Source organism: Plectrocnemia conspersa, unplaced genomic scaffold, assembly GCF_051122295.1.
Source record: "Plectrocnemia conspersa isolate PC_06_02 unplaced genomic scaffold, ASM5112229v1 ptg000009l, whole genome shotgun sequence".
Classification (NCBI taxonomy): Eukaryota; Metazoa; Arthropoda; class Insecta; order Trichoptera; family Polycentropodidae; genus Plectrocnemia; species Plectrocnemia conspersa.
The window spans coordinates 17,288,014-17,309,009 of NW_028277173.1; the positions used below are offsets into that span (position 1 = coordinate 17,288,014).

General features: G+C 28.4%; 1 protein-coding gene across 13 annotated transcripts in view; it reads left to right on the plus strand.

Moving 5' to 3' along the window:
- Positions 1-18,239, plus strand: part of LOC148232089 (potassium voltage-gated channel subfamily KQT member 1-like) — a 157,055-nt gene extending 138,816 nt beyond the window's left edge. For 12 of the 13 annotated variants that reach the window (XM_088193742.1, XM_088193746.1, XM_088193753.1 and 9 more), the window contains 10 exons: positions 4,602-4,728; positions 8,569-8,744; positions 9,012-9,263; positions 14,606-14,674; positions 14,798-14,941; positions 16,514-16,685; positions 16,757-16,886; positions 16,959-17,115; positions 17,822-17,944; positions 18,007-18,239. In XM_088193742.1, coding sequence (XP_088049868.1) covers positions 4,602-4,728; positions 8,569-8,744; positions 9,012-9,263; positions 14,606-14,674; positions 14,798-14,941; positions 16,514-16,685; positions 16,757-16,886; positions 16,959-17,115; positions 17,822-17,944; positions 18,007-18,150 — 1,494 coding nt within the window. In that variant the 3' untranslated portion in view covers positions 18,151-18,239. Of the gene's footprint in view, positions 1-4,587; positions 4,729-8,568; positions 8,745-9,011; positions 9,264-14,605; positions 14,675-14,797; positions 14,942-16,513; positions 16,686-16,756; positions 16,887-16,958; positions 17,116-17,821; positions 17,945-18,006 lie in introns of all 13 variants that reach the window. The other variant, XM_088193754.1, reaches the window with a different exon arrangement.
- The last annotated feature ends 2,757 nt before the right edge of the window (positions 18,240-20,996 follow it).

Sequence of the window (20,996 nt, forward strand, 5' to 3'; positions counted from 1 at the left end):
TACCGTTAAGTAATACCGAAGGACAAGTATCTTAGTTCAGTATAAATGTAACATTAGCTATGATTCGCAGTTTAGAGAGCAAATCTTAGACTTTTCATAGATGATCTTACAGTCCCTTCGTTACTATTTTTGGGTTAGTATCATTAAGAATTTTTTTAAGAAGTGCATCATATTTGTTAATAAACTATATGATATTGTTATTAATAAAAATATATTTTATTTTATTAATCAAATATTCTAAATCACTTAAAAAAGATGACGGTGAACTTTTTTTATCAATAACATAGCGGTAAGCTTTATATGATAAATCATTATTTATCGCGATATTACAACACGTAAATATCTCCGTTAAAACGTATCGATCGTTTAATAATCACTTATAAATACATTTTTCCCTATTCCCGTTTAATCGATATAAATTTATTCATGTCACACGCAAAGGTTTACACGTGATGATGTTAACATATTATTTCACCGTGGCTATTTACATAACTACATATGTGCGAAAGGGGGTCAGTCATATTTTTGCTATTGTATCATATATTTATATATCGAACGAATACTATAAATATAGAGTTTTTTGTATGTATATATAATACTGCTGGATAATAAAAAAATATTTGGCGTACTTTAGCGTAGCATACTTGACGTAAAAAAATCGCAAAATCATTGTTGTATAAATAAATTTGAGTACTACATCAATAATTCATGCGATTGTATTAACATACCGTGTATTTAATTTATTCAAGTACTGTGGAATTTATTCGTTTAATGACTGATTATGTTATGATCCGTACAATGATTCAAGACAGTAGAATGAACGTGTTTTGAATACTAATCAAGGACAAAAATAAAATAATATAATGTTATTGCGAAAGTTGCTAAAATATTTAATTTTATATCCAAAAATATAATGAGACATATGTATGTATATCATACTCTCTTATATATATATTGTTATACATGATTCTTTATCGCTTTATTTCAATACATAATACATAAAAACAGCTTATAACGAAAAACATGAACCCTTACAATTAATTATTCAGCATGATACTAAAACAGAACTGTAACTTTATTTTCATTTATAGTTTGTGAATTTAACTAGTAGTTTTTTTTATATATATAACTAATTTATTTTACTTACACAGTTGTATACTAATTGGTCTTAAATCTTTCAAATTACATACATCTGTACTAGGTCAGACGTTTATTAAGCAGTATAGTGGCATTTTTATAGTTTTCACCAAAGAGTGGATTTTTTACAATTATTCCACAATCATCTGGCTCTTATTCCGTTAAATTAATATTTTCAATAAATATATTTTTTTCTAAATCTAGGTTCAATCACGAAAATATTTTTTTTCTAGCGTTATCAATTATAATAAAAACCGATTTAATTTTAGGTAATTATAATTTTTAATAATTGTACATTAAAATATATTTTTCTAGTACAACTCGTTCAGTTTTATTTTTTATTTACATAACATAAATTGTTATCTGATTTACTTGCATCTCAAAAGAGTCGTGGATCGTAGTTTAAAATAAATACAATCTAAAGCATATATCATAATCAATCATATAGTACAAATACCATTAAAAAAATTTCTACTATTTATCAAAGAAAAAGAGATTTATTTTTCATACAAATCCAATTGAACAGTTTATTCAGTAAAAGCATCAAGTTAATATGCAATAAATATGTTATTACTTGTTTTTATGTACTATATGTATTTTTTTATTTATTTGCTATATAGACTATATGATTTACATTATTATATAGGTACAATACATACATATGTAAGGATAATAACATTTTTTTGTACTGATAATAGATTTATATTCATTAAAATACTGTGTTATTTTATGTAAAATATTATTCTCAAGCGTAATACTTTATTATGCAGATTTATTAAAAAAAAGCATAAATATTTATAATTATATTGATACGCATATATTAAAATTAAAGTTACAGAGTCTTTGGAATTGAAACAAAGAAAATTAGAAACCCTTAAAAATATATTTCCCAAACAGGCTTAATAACGAAAATGGGTGAGACAATAGTGAAAAATCTGAATGTGAAAATGACCAGAATAGTGATAATGTAATTTAACATTTTTTAAATACACTTCTTCAAATGGAAATACAATAAAATACGTAATCAAAAAAAAATGTGGATACCAAGAAGACACTGGGATAAGAATTAATAAGCGGCAAAGTGATTTATATTAAATAATAATATTCAACCCAATGGAAAGTTACTAAAATCAAAAAAATTGCCTATATTGCCTCAACAGACCGATAAGCATATTACCAGTTATCTTAAAAGTATAAAAAAGTATACGTTTAAAAATAATCAAACCGTTAATAGAGCAACTTAATCTCTATCAATTTGGCTTTAGAAATAAACACTCTACAATAAACCAAGTGCAGTTTACAAAATATATCAATGAAGAAAAAAAGTATTAGTGTAATAGTCCAAGATTAGCTCTCTAAATGGTGAATCGAACTAATGAAACTAAAACAAAAATACTTCTCCTCCGGTATTCTTTAAAAAAAATCGATACCACAAGGAAACTTCGCCAAATAACCTGGAATGTATCTCAATAGAAGACTGATCACGAAAACTCATATTTGGAACAAAAGGAAACATCTGGGACTTGGGATGACTGATGCTTCTTGGTTTGTTCCTAACAATTATATATTAAATAAACAATTGTGTCAGTGTAAAAGTGTACAATTTAACAATGTTTAAACAGATTAAAAACTCATCCCAACATATCTGCTAGAAGACAATGTTGTAACTTAAGCATGTTTATATGGTAAAATTAAGTAATATATTTAATTAACATAAGCAATAATATGAGCACTAACAAAAATACCACCTAATTTGAGGACGAGAATTTAACTTAATTATTCATACCACAATTTTATGTTAATTATTGAAAGGAAACTTTCAATGGGAGACCTACGTGTTATTTTAATTTTTCTTTCTCCAAGTGCCTTGTTGCTGAGAGAAAATAAAAATAATGAAATATATATAATGTAACGATTTTTTATTGCCTAAATAGACACAATATAAATGAAAAAAAATATTTTTAATTTAACTATATTTATTAAAATATTGTCTTATTCTATGAAATACAACAATATTATTTTCAAGTGTTATACTTTAGAATGCAGATTTCAGTAAAAAGCATAAATATTTCTAATTATATTGATATGCAAAAATTTAATTGGTACTTAATAATTTTTTTAAATAACACGTGAAATTAAAAATGTTTTTTAAAAGGTTTTAAACGAATATATTATTATTAATTGAATTTTATATTAGTATTTATTTTATTGTCAAAATACCGTTTGTTTAAAAAAAATACAACCATATTATTATTACACATCTGCTTTTTAAAATGTCGTATATAAAATGTATCGATTATACTGCTTTTTATTAAAATATTTTGAGTAATATCCAGTGGCTAATATAATAAAAATATTTATATTTCAGTTAATGAAAACTTGTTTTACATATCAAACTTTTTAATGATTCTAACGGTGTAATAGCAGCTCTCAAATACCGCCAAATTATAAATATGTGTAATAAAATTCATATTTTTTTTTATATAAAGATAATTTTATGACTAAATTCAATTTTCTATGGAAAATAAATACATAAAACGGTGAGATACTAATTCATAAATATTCCTTAACAATATTTATTGAATATTACAGTATTTTTATTATGCTTTAAAATATGTTAAGCTGTTTTCAAATGTATATATCAGCAGTTCATATTTTCAAAGGTAATAAATTAAGACTCCTTCGTGTAGTACCGAATTAGTTACGTTGATTTTTTAATAAATAAGATACATTTACAATAATTTGAGGCACTGAATAACTTTTTTTCTATTCCATAGGCAATCTCCTGAATGCTCTAAGAATAAAACATATTATACAAGTTCTAAAAATAAATTCAGGAGAGTTATGAATTTTTTCAACCCCTTCGTGACTATGTAAATAACAAATCTTAAGATATAAACATATTATATGTGAAAATATAAAATATGGATGTAGCTTTCAAGGCATCGGGCGATTGTTTTCTTAGAAGACCGTTTTTCGTATATTGTGATACATGTATAAAAAAACTGTGTCTGGCTAGCGGCGCTTCACTGACGTCTCGAATCTTATTGAATAATATAACCGTGTAACCTATATAAATTATTCACAACATCAAATTGGTGTTCATCCTACACGTTGCTTGTCCTTTTTTATATTTTTTCTTCACCTCCAAAAAATATATAGAAACACTTCGGAGCGAAGCGAGATTACCGCGTCAATTTAAACAAAACTCCTATCCGTAAACTGAATTATTATTCAACATGAACCCTTATATTTTAGTTATTCAATCTCAAACTCATTTCAGGTCTTGTGTAAAATTTCAGCTTTAACACTTCAACCCTATAGTTAATTTTTATGCGTCACTAAAGTCGTTAAACATGATACTTGAATATTTTACATTGTGCGTGTTCTTAATTACGAATTAAGATTTTATGTGCTGATTTATTAATATTATTTTTTATGTATATGTAGAATGTTTGTTTCAGGAAATATGCTTAGTCGTTTTCTTTGGCGTAGAATACTTGGTGAGATTATGGTCGGCAGGATGTCGTTCAAAATACATGGGATTCTGCGGAAGACTGAGGTTCATACGAAAACCCATATGCATAATAGGTATGTAAATATTTAATTAGCATAAGATCTTTTTAATCTATATCTTAACATCATATCAGTTTATCCAGAAATAAATGTCGTTTATTTTAAATTTAAGTAGCAGTTTTTAAAATTAAAAATTCTGGTGCCGCTGCCGGGGCTCGAACCCGCAACCTCAGAGTTACAGATTACGCTATTCCGTTTTGTATGGCTGTTATTTAAAAAATAATAAACATTTAAAACTATACTTCATTACTTTTAATGCAAGCTATACTGTACAAATGTAAAAAAATTATAACGTTATTAATAGTGAAATAATAGCTACTTCAAAAGAAAGTTAGATTAAAAAAATATCATGTCTTTTAATATAGTACAAACATGCTCGATTTTTATTTTTGATAAAATAATTCATATTTAGAACTTTAATTAATTTAACTATATTAACTTTATTGCCTTATAAATTATATAGCAGGACTCAAAAAAATGATCTTATCCAATCTCCATTTATGATGCATAAACGTCAAATTATAAGCTATTAAACTGTTTTTATAATGTTTATTATATGAAATGAGAAACAAAATAAATATACAAATATACTGTCATGACATAAATATTACCATATATAGTTATTATTCTAAGCAAAATCACGTACATTTTGACACATAATGCGATATATTGAGACGCACGAATAGAAAATGAATATCATAAAGGTTATTTTTATTACATCGCGTGTATATTTTTATTTATGGTACCCATTTTTATTGTATAGTCGTGTATTGCTCCTGTTGCATGTAAGGCAACACATTTTTTTGTTCCCACTGGCTGTCGTATTTTGCGAACCTCCGCTTTATGGTAGTAATAAGATGGGACGGTCCGAGATGATGTAAAGGATCAGGCTTAGTTCATTCACTCGGGAGCCCCATGGGAAGACCTTCATGTGTGGAAAGCTCGCTGAAACTTCTCCCTTGATAAATGTTTAAAAAATAAATAAATTAATATTATTGAAGGATAAATATAGATTGGAATTAAATGCAGAAATATGCTTATTTGTTAATGGATTGGTAAGCAGCGCTTCAGTGACAATAAAAAATAAATATATTTTTTATTCGGTTGACAACGCTGCCATTTTTGCTAGTGTCTGAGTGACGTGGCAAAATGACAGTAACGTTGTTTTTGCAAGGTGATTTTAAATCTCAAACAATTGTTTTAATACTGTACAAAAAATAAACTACTGCTGAAATTCATTGCCACCGTGTTTCTATTTATAAAAATTACAAAACTGTATCATTAATTCAAAGCATAAATGTTATTAAGTTGAAGGTTATTTTTTGTCAATTTTTTTATAGGCGTTTGACGTTATTTAATCGCGTGTCCAGAACTGCCTTTAAAAAAAACGGTTACCGCAAGATAAGCTTTGCGTGTACTGGGTGCTAAAAAAGAGAGCAGGTGCGAGACTTCTATGACGTTAAAATCGTTCCTAATCTATGTTGGAATATTTATTTATGAAGAGGCGTTCCAAATCTATTTTATGTTAATATAAAATTAAATATTGTGTATTTTTACCATTAGAATATTTCCCATATTTAGTGTATTTGATTAAAATGGAGGGCATCGACAATTTAGAGAACCGTTAAAAGAAATGTATAGAGCTAGAATGCGATTATGCTTAGAAATAAAATTAGTTTTGACGAAAAAAGTTACGTTTTCTTGCTTACTGTGTTTGTTTTTGTATTTTTTTTACTCATGTAGAAATGTAAAGCATTTTTAATATTATATAGACGTGACATAAAAAAGTAAACTACCCTATCTTGTTTGAGTTTACTTGATGCATTGATGATAATGGTTGTATATCGATTGTTTTATACAGAATTTTAGTCAAAAAACTTATTTTTGTGTGTGTTATAATGTGTTTTAAAGCAAATTTTCTATTTAAGAAATCCGCGATAATATTTCTACTAGAGTTCATATACAGAACCATTTTCTTATCTCAATAATGTGCGTTGATGTTAAATCTTCCCTAGCGGCCTTCTGTGAGGTTCTTTATAGTGCATTCGACCAGCTCCATATTCGAAAGCGCCCTCAAGTGCTTAACGTGTCATATCCTAGATGGTTTTCTCATGAGATCATCTCATTGCTAAAAAGAAAGCACGCCTTTCATAAGTTATGGAAGAGATCGGGACATCCATCTGCTCTCGAGGAATTTCGTTATTATTAAAAAAATTGTCGAACCTCGGTTGCTCAGATAATTTAACTCGGTTGTTTTCGAGTTATTTAAGCAACCGTAGACAGTTTGTAACCTATGGTGGCCGATTGTCAAAAGAATATTTTACCCCTTCGGGGGTTCCTCAAGGATCCAATCTGGGACCTCTGTTTTTTGTGTTATTTATTAATGACATAAATACAGCAATTAAAAATTCAAGTTTTCTTCTGTACGCAGATGATTTAAAATTATATAAATGCATTCGATCTGTTGCGGACTCCTTCTCTCTACAAAGTGATTTAGACTCTCTGTGGAGATGGGCTTCCATTAACCGTCTGCCCTTTAGTGTCGGAAAGTGCCATGCTGTGTCATTTTCTCGATCCCGTTCGCCATCAGCTTATTTCTACCATCTCGGTGGTAACATTTTGACTAGAGAAACTTCCACTAAAGATCTCGGAATCACTTTCGAGAGCAAATGGAGGTTCTCTCTACACATACACGACGTTCGTGATAAATCTTCCAAGACGCTCAGCTTTGTTATGAGGAATGCCTTTCACTTTGACGATCCGTCAGTTATTCGCATCCTCTATGACACCTTAGTTCGTAGCATTCTTGAATCGGGATCTATAATTTGGAATCCCCGAATAGCCAAATATTCCCATTTAGTGGAAAAAATTCAAAAAAGCTATTTAAGATACCTTTACAAAAGGACATTTGGTTATTATCCGTACTTATATCTCAGCGCCTTTCTTTTAGGAGCGTTGGGATATGATTCGCTGAGTTCTCGCAGAAAGCTGTATGTCGCAAAGCATTTTTTCAAATCACTAAAAGGTGCTGTCGACAATCCAGCTATTCTCGAGGAATTCCAGTTTTGGGTTCCGGAACATTTTCGAGAATCACGATCGAGACCTCTTTTGATGGCAGTTAGGGCTAGGACATCCGCACTTGCCGACTCGCCTATAGCTGTGGCCATACGGCTCCTGATAACGCTGGCATTGAAAATTGATTTATTTAATGTTAGCTACGAGGATCTGATCCGGTTTATATCTTTAAATTTTAATATTTTATAATTTTTTTTGTTATGTTTAAGTATTGTTATATTTATTTATATATATACGTTTTTTATGTTTTATAAATTTATAATTTGCTTTCGACCATCGTGGCGCATTGGGGTAACCTGTTAGGCCACGATGGTCTTAATTTAATCGAAAAAATAAAAATAAAAAAAATTATAATATGGCGAATATAAATCATCATAAATTAAAAAATCTACGACTAGTTTCGCTAGTTGATACAATAGTGTTTCTTTATGAAATTTTAATGAAATATAAAATAGTATTTCAGCTTCATTTCATTCGAATCAGAAAACACACAGCAAACGTTATTAGTAAAAAAAATAATTTGCAAACCTACAGTATGGTAATTATAAAAACAATCATAAAACAGGTATTGCAAACATTTCAATTAAAATTTCGTTATTGAAATGAGAATAAATTGAATCAATGCATTCAGATTTAATGGCATTTTATTAAGTAGTCTAATTCGTTTCCATTTAAAAAAATCTGGTTTAAACAGTTTCAATGTATTATATTATATATGCATATGATCTGTAATCCTTTAGTATTGTTTTCAAAATAAACATAAATATTTATTATTTTCAGATTTGATAGTAGTCGTCGCTTCAATGGTGGTCCTTTCGGTAGGATCGAACGGCCAAGTGTTTGCCACCAGTGCAATAAGAGGTATAAGATTCCTTCAGATACTTCGGATGCTGCATGTGGACCGACAAGGAGGCACTTGGAGACTATTGGGTTCCGTTGTGTTCATTCACAGACAGGTATTAATATAATTTTAATTAATACAAAAATAAAGCTTATGTTATTTACTTATTTCATCTGAAGATAAAAATATCTTAAATTAACATTTAACAACTTTTGAGACACATACTATCTTTAGAATTTAGATCAGTTAATTCGAGACCATTCATCGATTTTTACAGTCGAGTAACTATTGTTATGATTTGTAGCGTACTTTCATGTTTTTATGTATATACAATAACAATGCTAACTATAAATTGAATGTAATACATATTTTATTTTTATAGGAATTAATAACGACCTTATACATCGGTTTCCTTGGTCTAATCTTTTCTTCTTACTTCGTCTACTTGGCGGAGAAAGACGTAATTGGACCAAATGGAAAGAACGACTTCAGTTCTTACGCTGATGCACTCTGGTGGGGTGTTATAACCGTTACAACTATTGGATATGGAGATACTGTTCCGCAGACATGGATGGGAAAAATTGTAGCTTCATGCTTTTCAGTTTTCGCCATATCATTCTTCGCATTGCCAGCTGTAAGTAAAATGTTTTTTCATTATTAATTAATACACATATTGTGACAAATCCATATTCCATAAGGTGCTTATGGACTACGCTAATCTGGCCTTCAATTACACATTCATTTTACTAGTTCATGGTTAGTCTATTGATAACATAAATCAATTTTAAATGAAATCTACCTTTCATTTATATCATAGAGCTAGATAAATGATTGTAGATCGACTTAAAAAAATAATGAAATATATTCTGGAGCATTGTTATGTCGAGACAAAATTAGACGATGCAATTCTCCGACGATTTGACACGAAAATAGCGTGCAGTTTTCACAAGATCTGTTTGCAATTTCCTGTATCTTTAAATAGCATTTTAAGACTGCATTAAAATTTATTGAATAAAAAATTAACTGGACAAATATCCGTCTATAAAAAAAGCTTATGAAACATTAAATTGGAATATTATAACTATATAATTATATGTTTTATTTATATAATTTTATTAAAGCTCTTTCTAATAGCTAATTTAACTATTTACTATTTGTTATATTAATATTTTAAATATAAAATACAATATTTCCTACAGATTTGAGCTGTATCGTTAGTATATTTCCTAATGTCTTGTTTTTTATTTATATATATTCTTATTATATTTTTATTTTACACTTCGCTATAAAGCTCTAGTTCAATTTTAGTTGAATCAAAGTGAATAGTCTTTGAGAGACATTATCAAAAGCTATACAATTTCTGTTGCTATTTGTAACAGTTTGTATATTTATGTGAAGTGGAAGTTTCTGCATTTGTTGTTAATAAATGAAAATATTTCAAGATTTTGTAAACCTAAGCGGTGTGACTTCGCAGCCAGTGTGACGCAGGTGGAAAATAGTGAGATTTTTATTAGATTATATTACATATTGCAACAGACCACGTTTTCTCCGACCAGTGGTGGAGAAGCTGGCGGAGAGATGATGTCGGTAGGAGGTCCTCAGAGGTCTTGTATGTGGTGTGGCAGCGACGATGGTTATTTTTCTCACGGTAAATTAACGCGAGTTTTAATAATATTACCCACAATATCAACCCCGTTTGTAGCGAATTTTTATAGATAGCACCACAATTTGATAATACTTAACACAATAAAAACAAATACATATGAGTTTATTGTAATTATTATAAAATTAATACGCGCGTAAAGAATTTTGAAAAATATTGGGCGCAGTAAAATATAGTTTGGTAACCATTACTGTATTTTCTTAGGATAAAGTTTTTTTTTGTATGTAAAATTATTATAAGCTATTTCAGATATGTTGTTAGCTTTTATAGCATATATTAAAGATACAAACCTAATTATTTCTTTATAGTCGATAGTTTTTTTAATTATATAGTTTGTGATAATACCGATAAGCAAAAATATTAATAAAAAAATAATGACGTACTTGAAATTAAAGCATAACTTTTAAATATAATTTAGATCAGAGGTCCCTAAACTTTTTTGTCTCGTAGACCACTTGCCATGTTTTTCGGTTTTGGGTAGACCCCCTGCTTGCTTGATATTGATTTTTTGCAAATTCATCAACTTCAAATGTGTTTTTGCCAGCTGGTATCGTGCTACTCACTTTGAAAGATTTCTACTATCTGTGTATGTGGATTATTCCATTCATTGAAAGCCAAAAATAAAGTCACCAACATTTACATCTCATGGATCCCCAATTTTATTTTTCACTGACATGTACCCCTTGCAGGTCGTCGTCGACCCCTAGGGGTCGATATAGACCACTTTGAGAATCACGGTGGTATATTATTATGTGCAGGTTTTTACAAGTTCAAAATGTATTACGACTACAAAGCGAATGCCTACATCCTACAACTTACACAATTTTATAAACATATATAATATTTTTTTACTTCATAGGTACTTTTATAAATAATGTATATGTCTTTATTTTATAAGATTATAATGTAAGTAGATAGGTACTATCAGTGGTTGTTGAGATCCACTTCAGTGGACCCCCATTTTTATTTCATGGACCCCTAAATTTTTTTTCGCTGACATAGACCCCTTGCAGGTTATCATAGACCCCTGGGGGTCGATATAGACCACTTTGAGAATCACTGATTTAGATAGTAAATATGTATGACAAATTTTACAAAAAAAAAAAACTCAAAATGATATTATATTATTATATTAAAAAAAATAGTTTGTAATAAATTATAGACATTTTTGTGGCGATTTTAATTTTGAATTTTTATGATTTAGATAATTTTAATATATAATATGTGTCATGATCAATCATATCGAAATATGTTTTTACGGTTTTGTCAAAATGTTTCAAAATCATAATCGATGATATCTAAAAAGGTGTAAACTATTGTAAAATACGAATGATAACTTATTAAAACAAAAATTTGGCGTGGCAATAATATTAGCAGAACTTTTCGAAACTGTATGAAAATTCGATAAGTTTCAAAATATCTTCATTCACCTAAAGTAAATAACGATTTAAAAATTGATTCTGACAGTAAGGGTGTTACGTGTGCTGTGCACACGAAGGTTGGTGTTTATCTTTGATGTCTAACGGCGATTAGACGTGAACGTCAGAATTTTAAACCGATCAGTTAATAATTGAGTCATAAAAGCTCAAATTTCGGTTTCGACTGCGTGTCATCCTGGAGCACGCAACTTGTCGTATTTTTATAACAGTGCCCTTTATTTTGCAGCCAATGTTTTACTCGTATACGAGGTGTGATATAAAAGTTTCATTAAAAAAAATTAACAGACATCGCCTTTAAATTTGTCGCTTTGAGAATGTACACATCCAGGGTCGGACATATTGATCCTAACGTTTCTACTACTCATATCCTCGTAACTGTTTTAATACTTGTGTTTCTAAAATTATTGACTGACAGTTTTATTTGATTAGAGCTTAATATATGGACTATATGGATGTATGCTATTGGAAGTATAAATTGTCTTTGAGATTTTTTTATTGTGTCATTCTGTTTTTTGTTTTTAATGTGCCAAACTCCTCTGTAATGATAGCACAAGAACATTTGCGCAAGATTTAATGAGATGATAAATAAAAAAAGCAACGCAGTTTGATAACTATCAAAAGCTTACCAGTAACACGTACCTGCATTAAAGAAAAAATCTGCTAATGACTGCTTATGCACAATTTTATCAAGACAAAATTGGATCTCATATTTACTAGCGGTGCATCTAAGCTTTGGTGAAAGCGAAGAACCCAGAATTAAAAATATTTAATTGTTTTACTTACTATAACTTACGTTATGACATTAAAAATTAAAAGATAAATATAAAATAATAACATATTTTAGACAAATTCATAAAAAATGTAAACTCACCCTTAAGACTTGACTTATCTTAACCCGCGAGAGACGTAGCTTGTAATATATTTCCCAAGAGAAGTATGACAGCGAAAAGCTTAAAAACTACTGCATTGAATGGATAAAACTTGTGAAATCAAATTAACATGATTTTTACTTGTATGTCTATATTCATATTATCGCGCGATGTACCAAATCTGGAACATATTCAATGCTTTTCAATATATCTCTAGAAAGCCCCAACGGAATATCCTTCTGCTCGTGAGATAAGATAGACGATAACAGATATGCAAACACGTTTATCATTGTTTGCATGCAGGTAGAGAAGGAATAAGTCCGCACTACAAGGTAATACAATTATTCTCGAAACTTTATTGTCACAATACATATAAAGTTGAAAAACCATATGGACATTCCAAGCTTATTTTTCAGCTATAAATAGTTAATAAAATGTAATTTATGGCGAATGTTTCAGTTTATTCAAAAACTATTCTCATTAATGAATTACGTTTCAATTGCGACAAGGATTACATAAAGCCTAATACTTTCTAACACCAGAGGCCAGAAGTATTTTCTAATCAATTAAAAGGTCATGGGTTCAAATTACATATGAACCTTGACGCTTTTTCATTTTCTCTTGTGCGCTTCTGCTAATCCGACAGTGTTTAATTTACTATAGTCTTACTTTTATGCTAATAATTAGTTAATGTAAATACGTTGCTTCTAAAATAAAATCAGAATAGTATTAAAACATTGCTATTTATTGTTTATTAAATATTTATATTTATAGTAAACCGTCTTTAGGAATATATTATATGATTTACTGTACCAAATATATAATGTACACAACAGTTTACTATACAATATATATAAATTACTAAAAATGTAGATGTCTATTGAGTTTGAGAGTCTACGTTGTGGTCGTCACTGATTCGATTGGTGATGGGTGCTTGGCGAATGATTCGTGATATTTCTTTAATGAAGCTCACATGACTATCATATATAAAAATATGGTTTAATGAGCTATTGTGATTATTAATAGGTTTCGAAAGTCTGCGTGGCTGTTGTACAATTCTGCTGATCTCTATTTTTTATTAAACATTACATTGTCGTTTTAATGATTTTTAATACCAACAATTTATAATTAGTTTCTAAAATTATTAATATTTTAATAAAAGTTTATATATGTATAAATATTATTGCAGCAAACCAATTGACATGACTAGTTTTTTATTGATTCTCTCCATTCCTCCGTTTAAACATAAAAGGCGCGAGCCCAATGCGTTATAACGTCATAACTTTACAACAAACTTTAATTTTTAATACACATATTAAACATATATGAGTTAAATATTAGCACATAATACATATTTTTGTGACAGTACCAGACAAAGTATAGGGTTTGATGACTTACATTTGACTTTCAATTACTTTCAATTACCATGCAGCTGAGGGCTGGCTTTTACTAGTAACTAGTAACGTTTTTCTGATTTAATGTGAATTCGCAGACGCAATTCAGTTTTTTTAATTCATAAAAACATTTATTGGTTTGAAATTATATTATTTAGATGTAACCTACATCACAAAAATAAAAATAGTCAATGCTGCAACTGAGGACGAGTAATCTGGCGTAGACCCTCAGCGACGCAGCATCCGAATGGAATCTAATGCTGCAACTGTTGGGAGACGCAGCATATTGATAACATATTTTTAGATGCATCTCTAGAGGTTGCACACTCTAGAAATTTCCATCTGTGTATGCCTGAGCCAAGGGCAAAGCCCTAGCGTCGAGCCGTCTTAGGTGTAAAGCAGCGTACGCCACGACTTTCAATTTTTTACACATACATATGCGCGTACTGGGGCCGAGTCACAAGAATATAGTCGTATACGTCGCACGAAAATATGATAGTGCGCTGTTTTTGTTTCTACCGCGCTGCAATTTATTTAATTAAACATTATTTTCACTCCTGAATGTTAATAAATATAATATATGTATTATTTTATTCTCTTATATTTTCCAGGGTATTCTGGGTTCAGGATTTGCATTAAAAGTTCAACAAAAGCAAAGACAGAAACACTTCAACCGACAGGTGAGCTTTAATATTATTAAAATAAAAATCACATATATATGTGTACTCTGTTTATACAACTTTTGCATATTATAAAATTATAATGAATTAGCATTATTTTAAATTAACACATCACATGTTTAGATTCCAGCAGCGGCGATGTTGATTCAATGTCTATGGCGATGCTACGCGGCTGATAAAAGTTTCAGAAGTACAGCAACGTGGAATATCTACGTTAAAGACCAACAACATCAACAACCGTCGGTAGCAACTACACCACTGTCCAAGGTAAGAATGAATAGCTACCGAAAAGTTAGATTTTTATTATTATTATTATTATTAGTAATAATCTAAATAATAATAAAGCTCTGCTACAGATTTTTTTATTTGGTTATTTTTTAATAATGTATTATTTAGTATGACTTTTATTTTGTTTATTCTACTTACACAGAATACATATTTTATATGAATCAAAGATACATTATTAATAAACTGATTACTATTAAAAACACTGTATAAGGAATATTTATTAAAGATTTATCGCCTGTTTTGAATGCCTTGCAATAATCGAGATAATAAGGATATCATTCAGGTGAAGAAGAAAACATAAAAAATACACACACACGTATACATAGTGACAGCAATCAAACGTATTTATATGATAGACAAATAGATTTGCATGATGTGAAATTAATTACATATATTATATAGAAACTCATCCTTGTTTTACTTAATTAATTAAAAAAATACAATATTATTCATCGTTCTACATATATAATACCAAAGGGTCTATTAGTCACTTGATGCAAAAAACTAACATTTGCTTTAAAATTCTAAAATTCAATAACATCAAGTCAGCGATAATTCATGCATGAGATACCTTATTCAATATAATAAGTATTTTATATTATTATAATAAAGGTATCTTATGTATATTTATACAATATACGAAACACAAAATTTCATCAATCAGCAAAGGAAATGATAAATAATGATTAAAAAAATAATTATGACATATATGTACTATAAATATTAATAAGTGACTTATAGATCATAATATATTTAGATATAGTCGTTTAAATATGGCGATTCCTCATAGGATCTACAGAGCTGCAGCACCCCTAAAATACAATTATAAATAATAAATATTAAAAACTTTAGCCGTCACCTATATACATACGTATATATATAATGGTAAGTAAAATTTGATAGATATGATGAATAATATTGCTAATTTGATATAATAATAAGTATGTGTATACAATGCGACCCCTTATATTTAGTGTTTTTGGTGGTATTTGGTAAAAGTCACTAATATCATACACTCATTATGTAATCACTCAATATGTTATATGATAAATGCATGAATTGATTGTTTTATATTTATGATTTTATAATTATTTGCTCTTAATATAAAATGTTAATTATTTTTCTGTAAATTGATTTAATATACATATATTTTGAAAGATATAAATAATACAGGAAAATATTAATGATTAATGTATCATACTACATATTGATGTTAATGTGACTTCCTTGCCGTTTTATATCTTAACAATTATAAATAATCAATTCATCAATCATATATTCACCAGTATTATATATATATATATATATATATATATATTTATAGATATTTGATACAAAAAAAAACTAGCGTGGAAACCACTGTATAGATATTGTCGTAGAACTATTCAGCATTTTGATGTTAGCTCTGCTATGATTAATTGTTGTTACATTCAAATTTTAACAATTCGAATGCAACTCGCTGTATTATCCTCTCCTTATAGAATAGCTATCCTGTTCGTTAATAGATGTTGTGTTAAGTGTTGAGTGTGATAACACCGCTGTTTGGGTCAGTCCCTCATATTGCAGGTCGCGAAGAAAGCATCGGTGCTGAAGAGGAGGAAGTCCAGGAACAAGATGGAGCCTCCGACTTCACTCCAAAACATGGGCGATAAACAACCGTCGGCAGATGGTAGAAGAGAATCTGAAGGAGATGTAGTGTTTTACGTTGAAGAACCGAAAGCCGGTCAGTTTAATAGATTCATATGGACATTATATAATGTATAATATATTTATCATGATACTTTTTATTTATAGGAACTCCAAATCGTAACAGACGTGATGGCTTCGGTGGCGGAAGAACATTAGTCAGTCAAGCTTCGTCTGTAACGGAAGCCGCTAGTGATGAAATTGACGATATGGATCAGGAACCAGTGAGAGTCACAAAGTAATGATAAAATATTATATCAAGTATGTTGTAATGAGAAGTACGTTAATTTATATTGAATGCTTGTTTCAGATTGACGGAAGCACATAGAAACGCTATCAGAGCTATTAGGAAAATAAAATACTTTGTAGCACGTCGAAAGTTTCAACAAGCAAGAAAACCGTACGATGTTAGAGACGTTATAGAGCAATACAGTCAAGGGCATTTAAACATGATGGTGCGAATTAAGGTTAGTTTCTATATCTATTGTTATTAATAACTTATATATTGGTGGCGGTATGACCAAACCCTTTTGGTTGCTAGTCCGCACACTAAATTGAATGCTGTGAGGTGTATTTATTGTCATATACGTTTACCGATATATAATTGCATAGCTATACTTTAAGACCTTGATACAAATGCATTTTACATTGAATACTATTTATTAAAAATTGGTTCTTGAGGATAGTATAGTCAATCACACAAATTTTTCATGGGCTTATGCAAAAATATATCAAGAATAAAACATAGTATATAAAGAAAACGTCAAGTCTTGAATCAGAAAACAATACCGAATATAAAAAACGACCTCCTACTAAACGTTGAACACACGAAATACTGAATTTGTGATAAATCTTAATTTTCACTCGTATTTCAATATCCGAAGTTATACTATTTTTGACCAATGCCTTCAATATACAACACAGTATTTTAAATGATAGATCTGGTTAGTACATTAAAAATAAAATTTAAGTGTTACATAAAATATTATCTAATGTGTTCATTTTAGTTTTTCATATCATAATAGAGTTTACTTAGAATCTATAAATCACTTTAAAGGCTTGAAAATATTGCTGTATTTTATATATGAGGATATCATATATAAAATACAGATATATAGATTTAATAAATTTAGCTAAGCATTTATAAATTAATAGAATTGTATTCATTGACAGGAGTTACAACGACGTCTAGATCAAACTCTTGGTAAGCCTGGGAGTTACTTAACAGGCATCGATCGAGTTGGAAATGCTAAGCCGATGACCGTAGGAGCTAGATTGTATAGAGTCGAACAACAGGTATGACTATTACATTGAAGATATTTGTGAATATTTCTTTAACAAACATTATTGTATTACAGCTCGGTTTGATGGATAAGAAGATAGATCAACTCGTGTATGTTATAAATGCCATGTCGAATAGAATGTCTACACCGTGCATTGTAGAAGCCAATCCAGCCACTCCGTCGATAACCGAAGCTGAAGCAGAAACTTCGGCACCATAGCGCCAGCCCAAGTCTCCGATGAACAACGGAGACTGACAAAATGTTACACAGGCTAACATATAGCCACTAATAAAATTTCAAAAGAAAAACTTAAAATTATCAATCATGTCGCAAGAAACTTTCATATAAATCATTGTGAAAAGTGAATTTTTCATCGGCTCTGATTTGACAACATTGAAGCAATAATGAAAACTGCCAGTTATAAAATGAACATATAATACATTTAATACTTGACAACATTTTCATATGAATAATCGATCGTAAGACAAAATTAATTGGTCGTATTTTCAACATTTAATATAATAATTAGATAAGTCAAATTATTATATTATACTTTACATGTCTTCCTTGAATTTTATGTTGAAAACTTATTAATTCAATTGAATATTATATTATGTATAAATATAGAGTTAATAATAATCGAAATGTCCATTAGAACCAACCTTGACGATAAATAATGTTTTGATTAATAACACAAGTAATACTTAACATACTTTATGTATTGTCGCACCACAAGATTTTTATTATATAAAGAATAATAAAGAGTTCAAATTAATCAATAGTCTCAAATTGTACTTCTTTTTTTGCATTAGTTAAAAATACTGCTTTTGAATAAATCTGATAATAGATAAGAAATATTCCATTTAATTTAAATCATGGTAGACATTGTTTTAAAATAATATCTTGTAAATCACTAATATGATATAAGCAATTATTAAGGTTGTAATAGTGTATATACTTTACTATAATATACATATATTAAGGTTATATAAAATTTTGTAAAAATTGAAACTGATGCACGCAACAGAATTGTTCAAAATTGTGCTTTTGTAAAAATATATCTGAATAGGCGTTTATTATATTATAGTACTATTATTAAATAATATATATATTATTAAAAGATATATCTTCATATCTATAAACTATTATAAATATTATATTATAAAATATATATTCATGACATGGAATCCATATAAAAATCTTGTATTTTTATATTGTAACAGTAAATTATTTTCTTCAATTGAAGCTCTATTTTTGTTTATATAAATGTTATAAGTACACTTATGCAAAATTGCATATGATTTTTTAATATACTGTGACGTTTAGAATCAATATCAGCAACGTCACATTTACTTTTGAGTAATTTACATGTCTGAGAATGAAACTTTAATACACCAATAATTTTTACAAACGCCGGCCTCAATAAATTAATATAACTTTTATTGAAATACTTATTATATGTATTTAATTTTTTTTCTTATTCATGCATAATTAGTATTATGTACGTTTTTAAGTAAAAAATCTAAATCTAAATTGAGTTTTAACGTAACATTGTTACAAAATAGAAAAATCGAACTTATTAATTATACTTATTTGGGTCCATGTCTAATGATTTTTAGTATGTTTCATTCTGTTTGTACATATTTTAGGCTTTGACTTTAATCTCGCCTTAGTCTTGAGACCAACTACAAATAGAACTAATACTCATTAAAAAAAAGTGATCTTTGCCTTTCGAATGATCTTTATATTCTATAATTTTTAACATAGTATTCTTCTAAATAATTTTTTAGTCTTATATAGTAATTAAGATGCTTTTAATACTTATTAATATTGTGTAATTTTTAATGTTATCTTATCTTACTTTTGACGCTATAAGTAGAAAAAATAAATATTTTAGATATTCATATGCGAATTAAAGTTATATTTAAGTAATGTCATTAATGACAGTTGAAACATTAAGTAGTATTATTATTTGTAACATTTTACACAAATAAAATGACTATAAATTTTATTGAATTGGTAATGTATCTATTGATTATGTATTAGTAATAATATTGATCCTTTTTGATAATAATTAAAACAAAATTTTGATTCGAATTTTCAAAATAATGTTTCTGTAGAATTGTAAAATATAAATATTTTTATATTATTAATTATTTAATATATGCGTATATTTATCACCACACTATGTGTGATTAATACAAAGAATCGAATAAGTGCGACTATTTCTTCTAATGATCTAATGCAATAATTGCTTTTTTTACATGACTACTTAACTATATTTAAGTATAATATAAGTAGATCCTTTCGTGCCTCACTTCATAATTTATTTTACTGTGATAAATATGTATGTATATATTAATTAAAATATATACTCTACGCATATATATAAATATATATATACAATAAAAATAAACTTTTGAAAATATTTATAAAGTTCATATTTTAAGTTGCTTTATTTAAAATTTCACTTAATTAAAAAAAATATCAGTATATAATTTTTTTTAGGTGGTATATATATATTTTTGCTCAAATGTGTTTAATTAAGTTTATTTTAAATATTGTGCTATATAAAGCATGTATGTATTTTATTTCATAAAACATACGGATGTATAAAAGTTTAACGTAGAAAATCACTTATAGAGATAAATTATATAAATCACTATTTTTGGTCCTTAAAACTTAAAACTACAAACGTCTCCAATAACATTTTGGCTTAACTGCAACAGGGGGCCAAAACTAGGGACCACTGATCAAGCGTCTTTGATAAAAAAAATAGTTTTTTGATAAAATGTTATTGGCATTCATGCGTAAAATATTTATAAATGCACTCCTATGCATCATGACATAATAAATCTTTTAGGCTTTAATAAATAAAGTACATCCATTTAATTATATAAAAATTTTGCTTAAAAAGTGATGTGTGATATACACCTATGAGAGTGACGGTTATTTGAAATAAACTAACCCATAGGCTATTCGTAAATTACTAATCTATTTTATGGAATATATCATGAGAGGAACTTGTATTGATACAGTTCGATCATTTGTGATAGCGTTTTGCA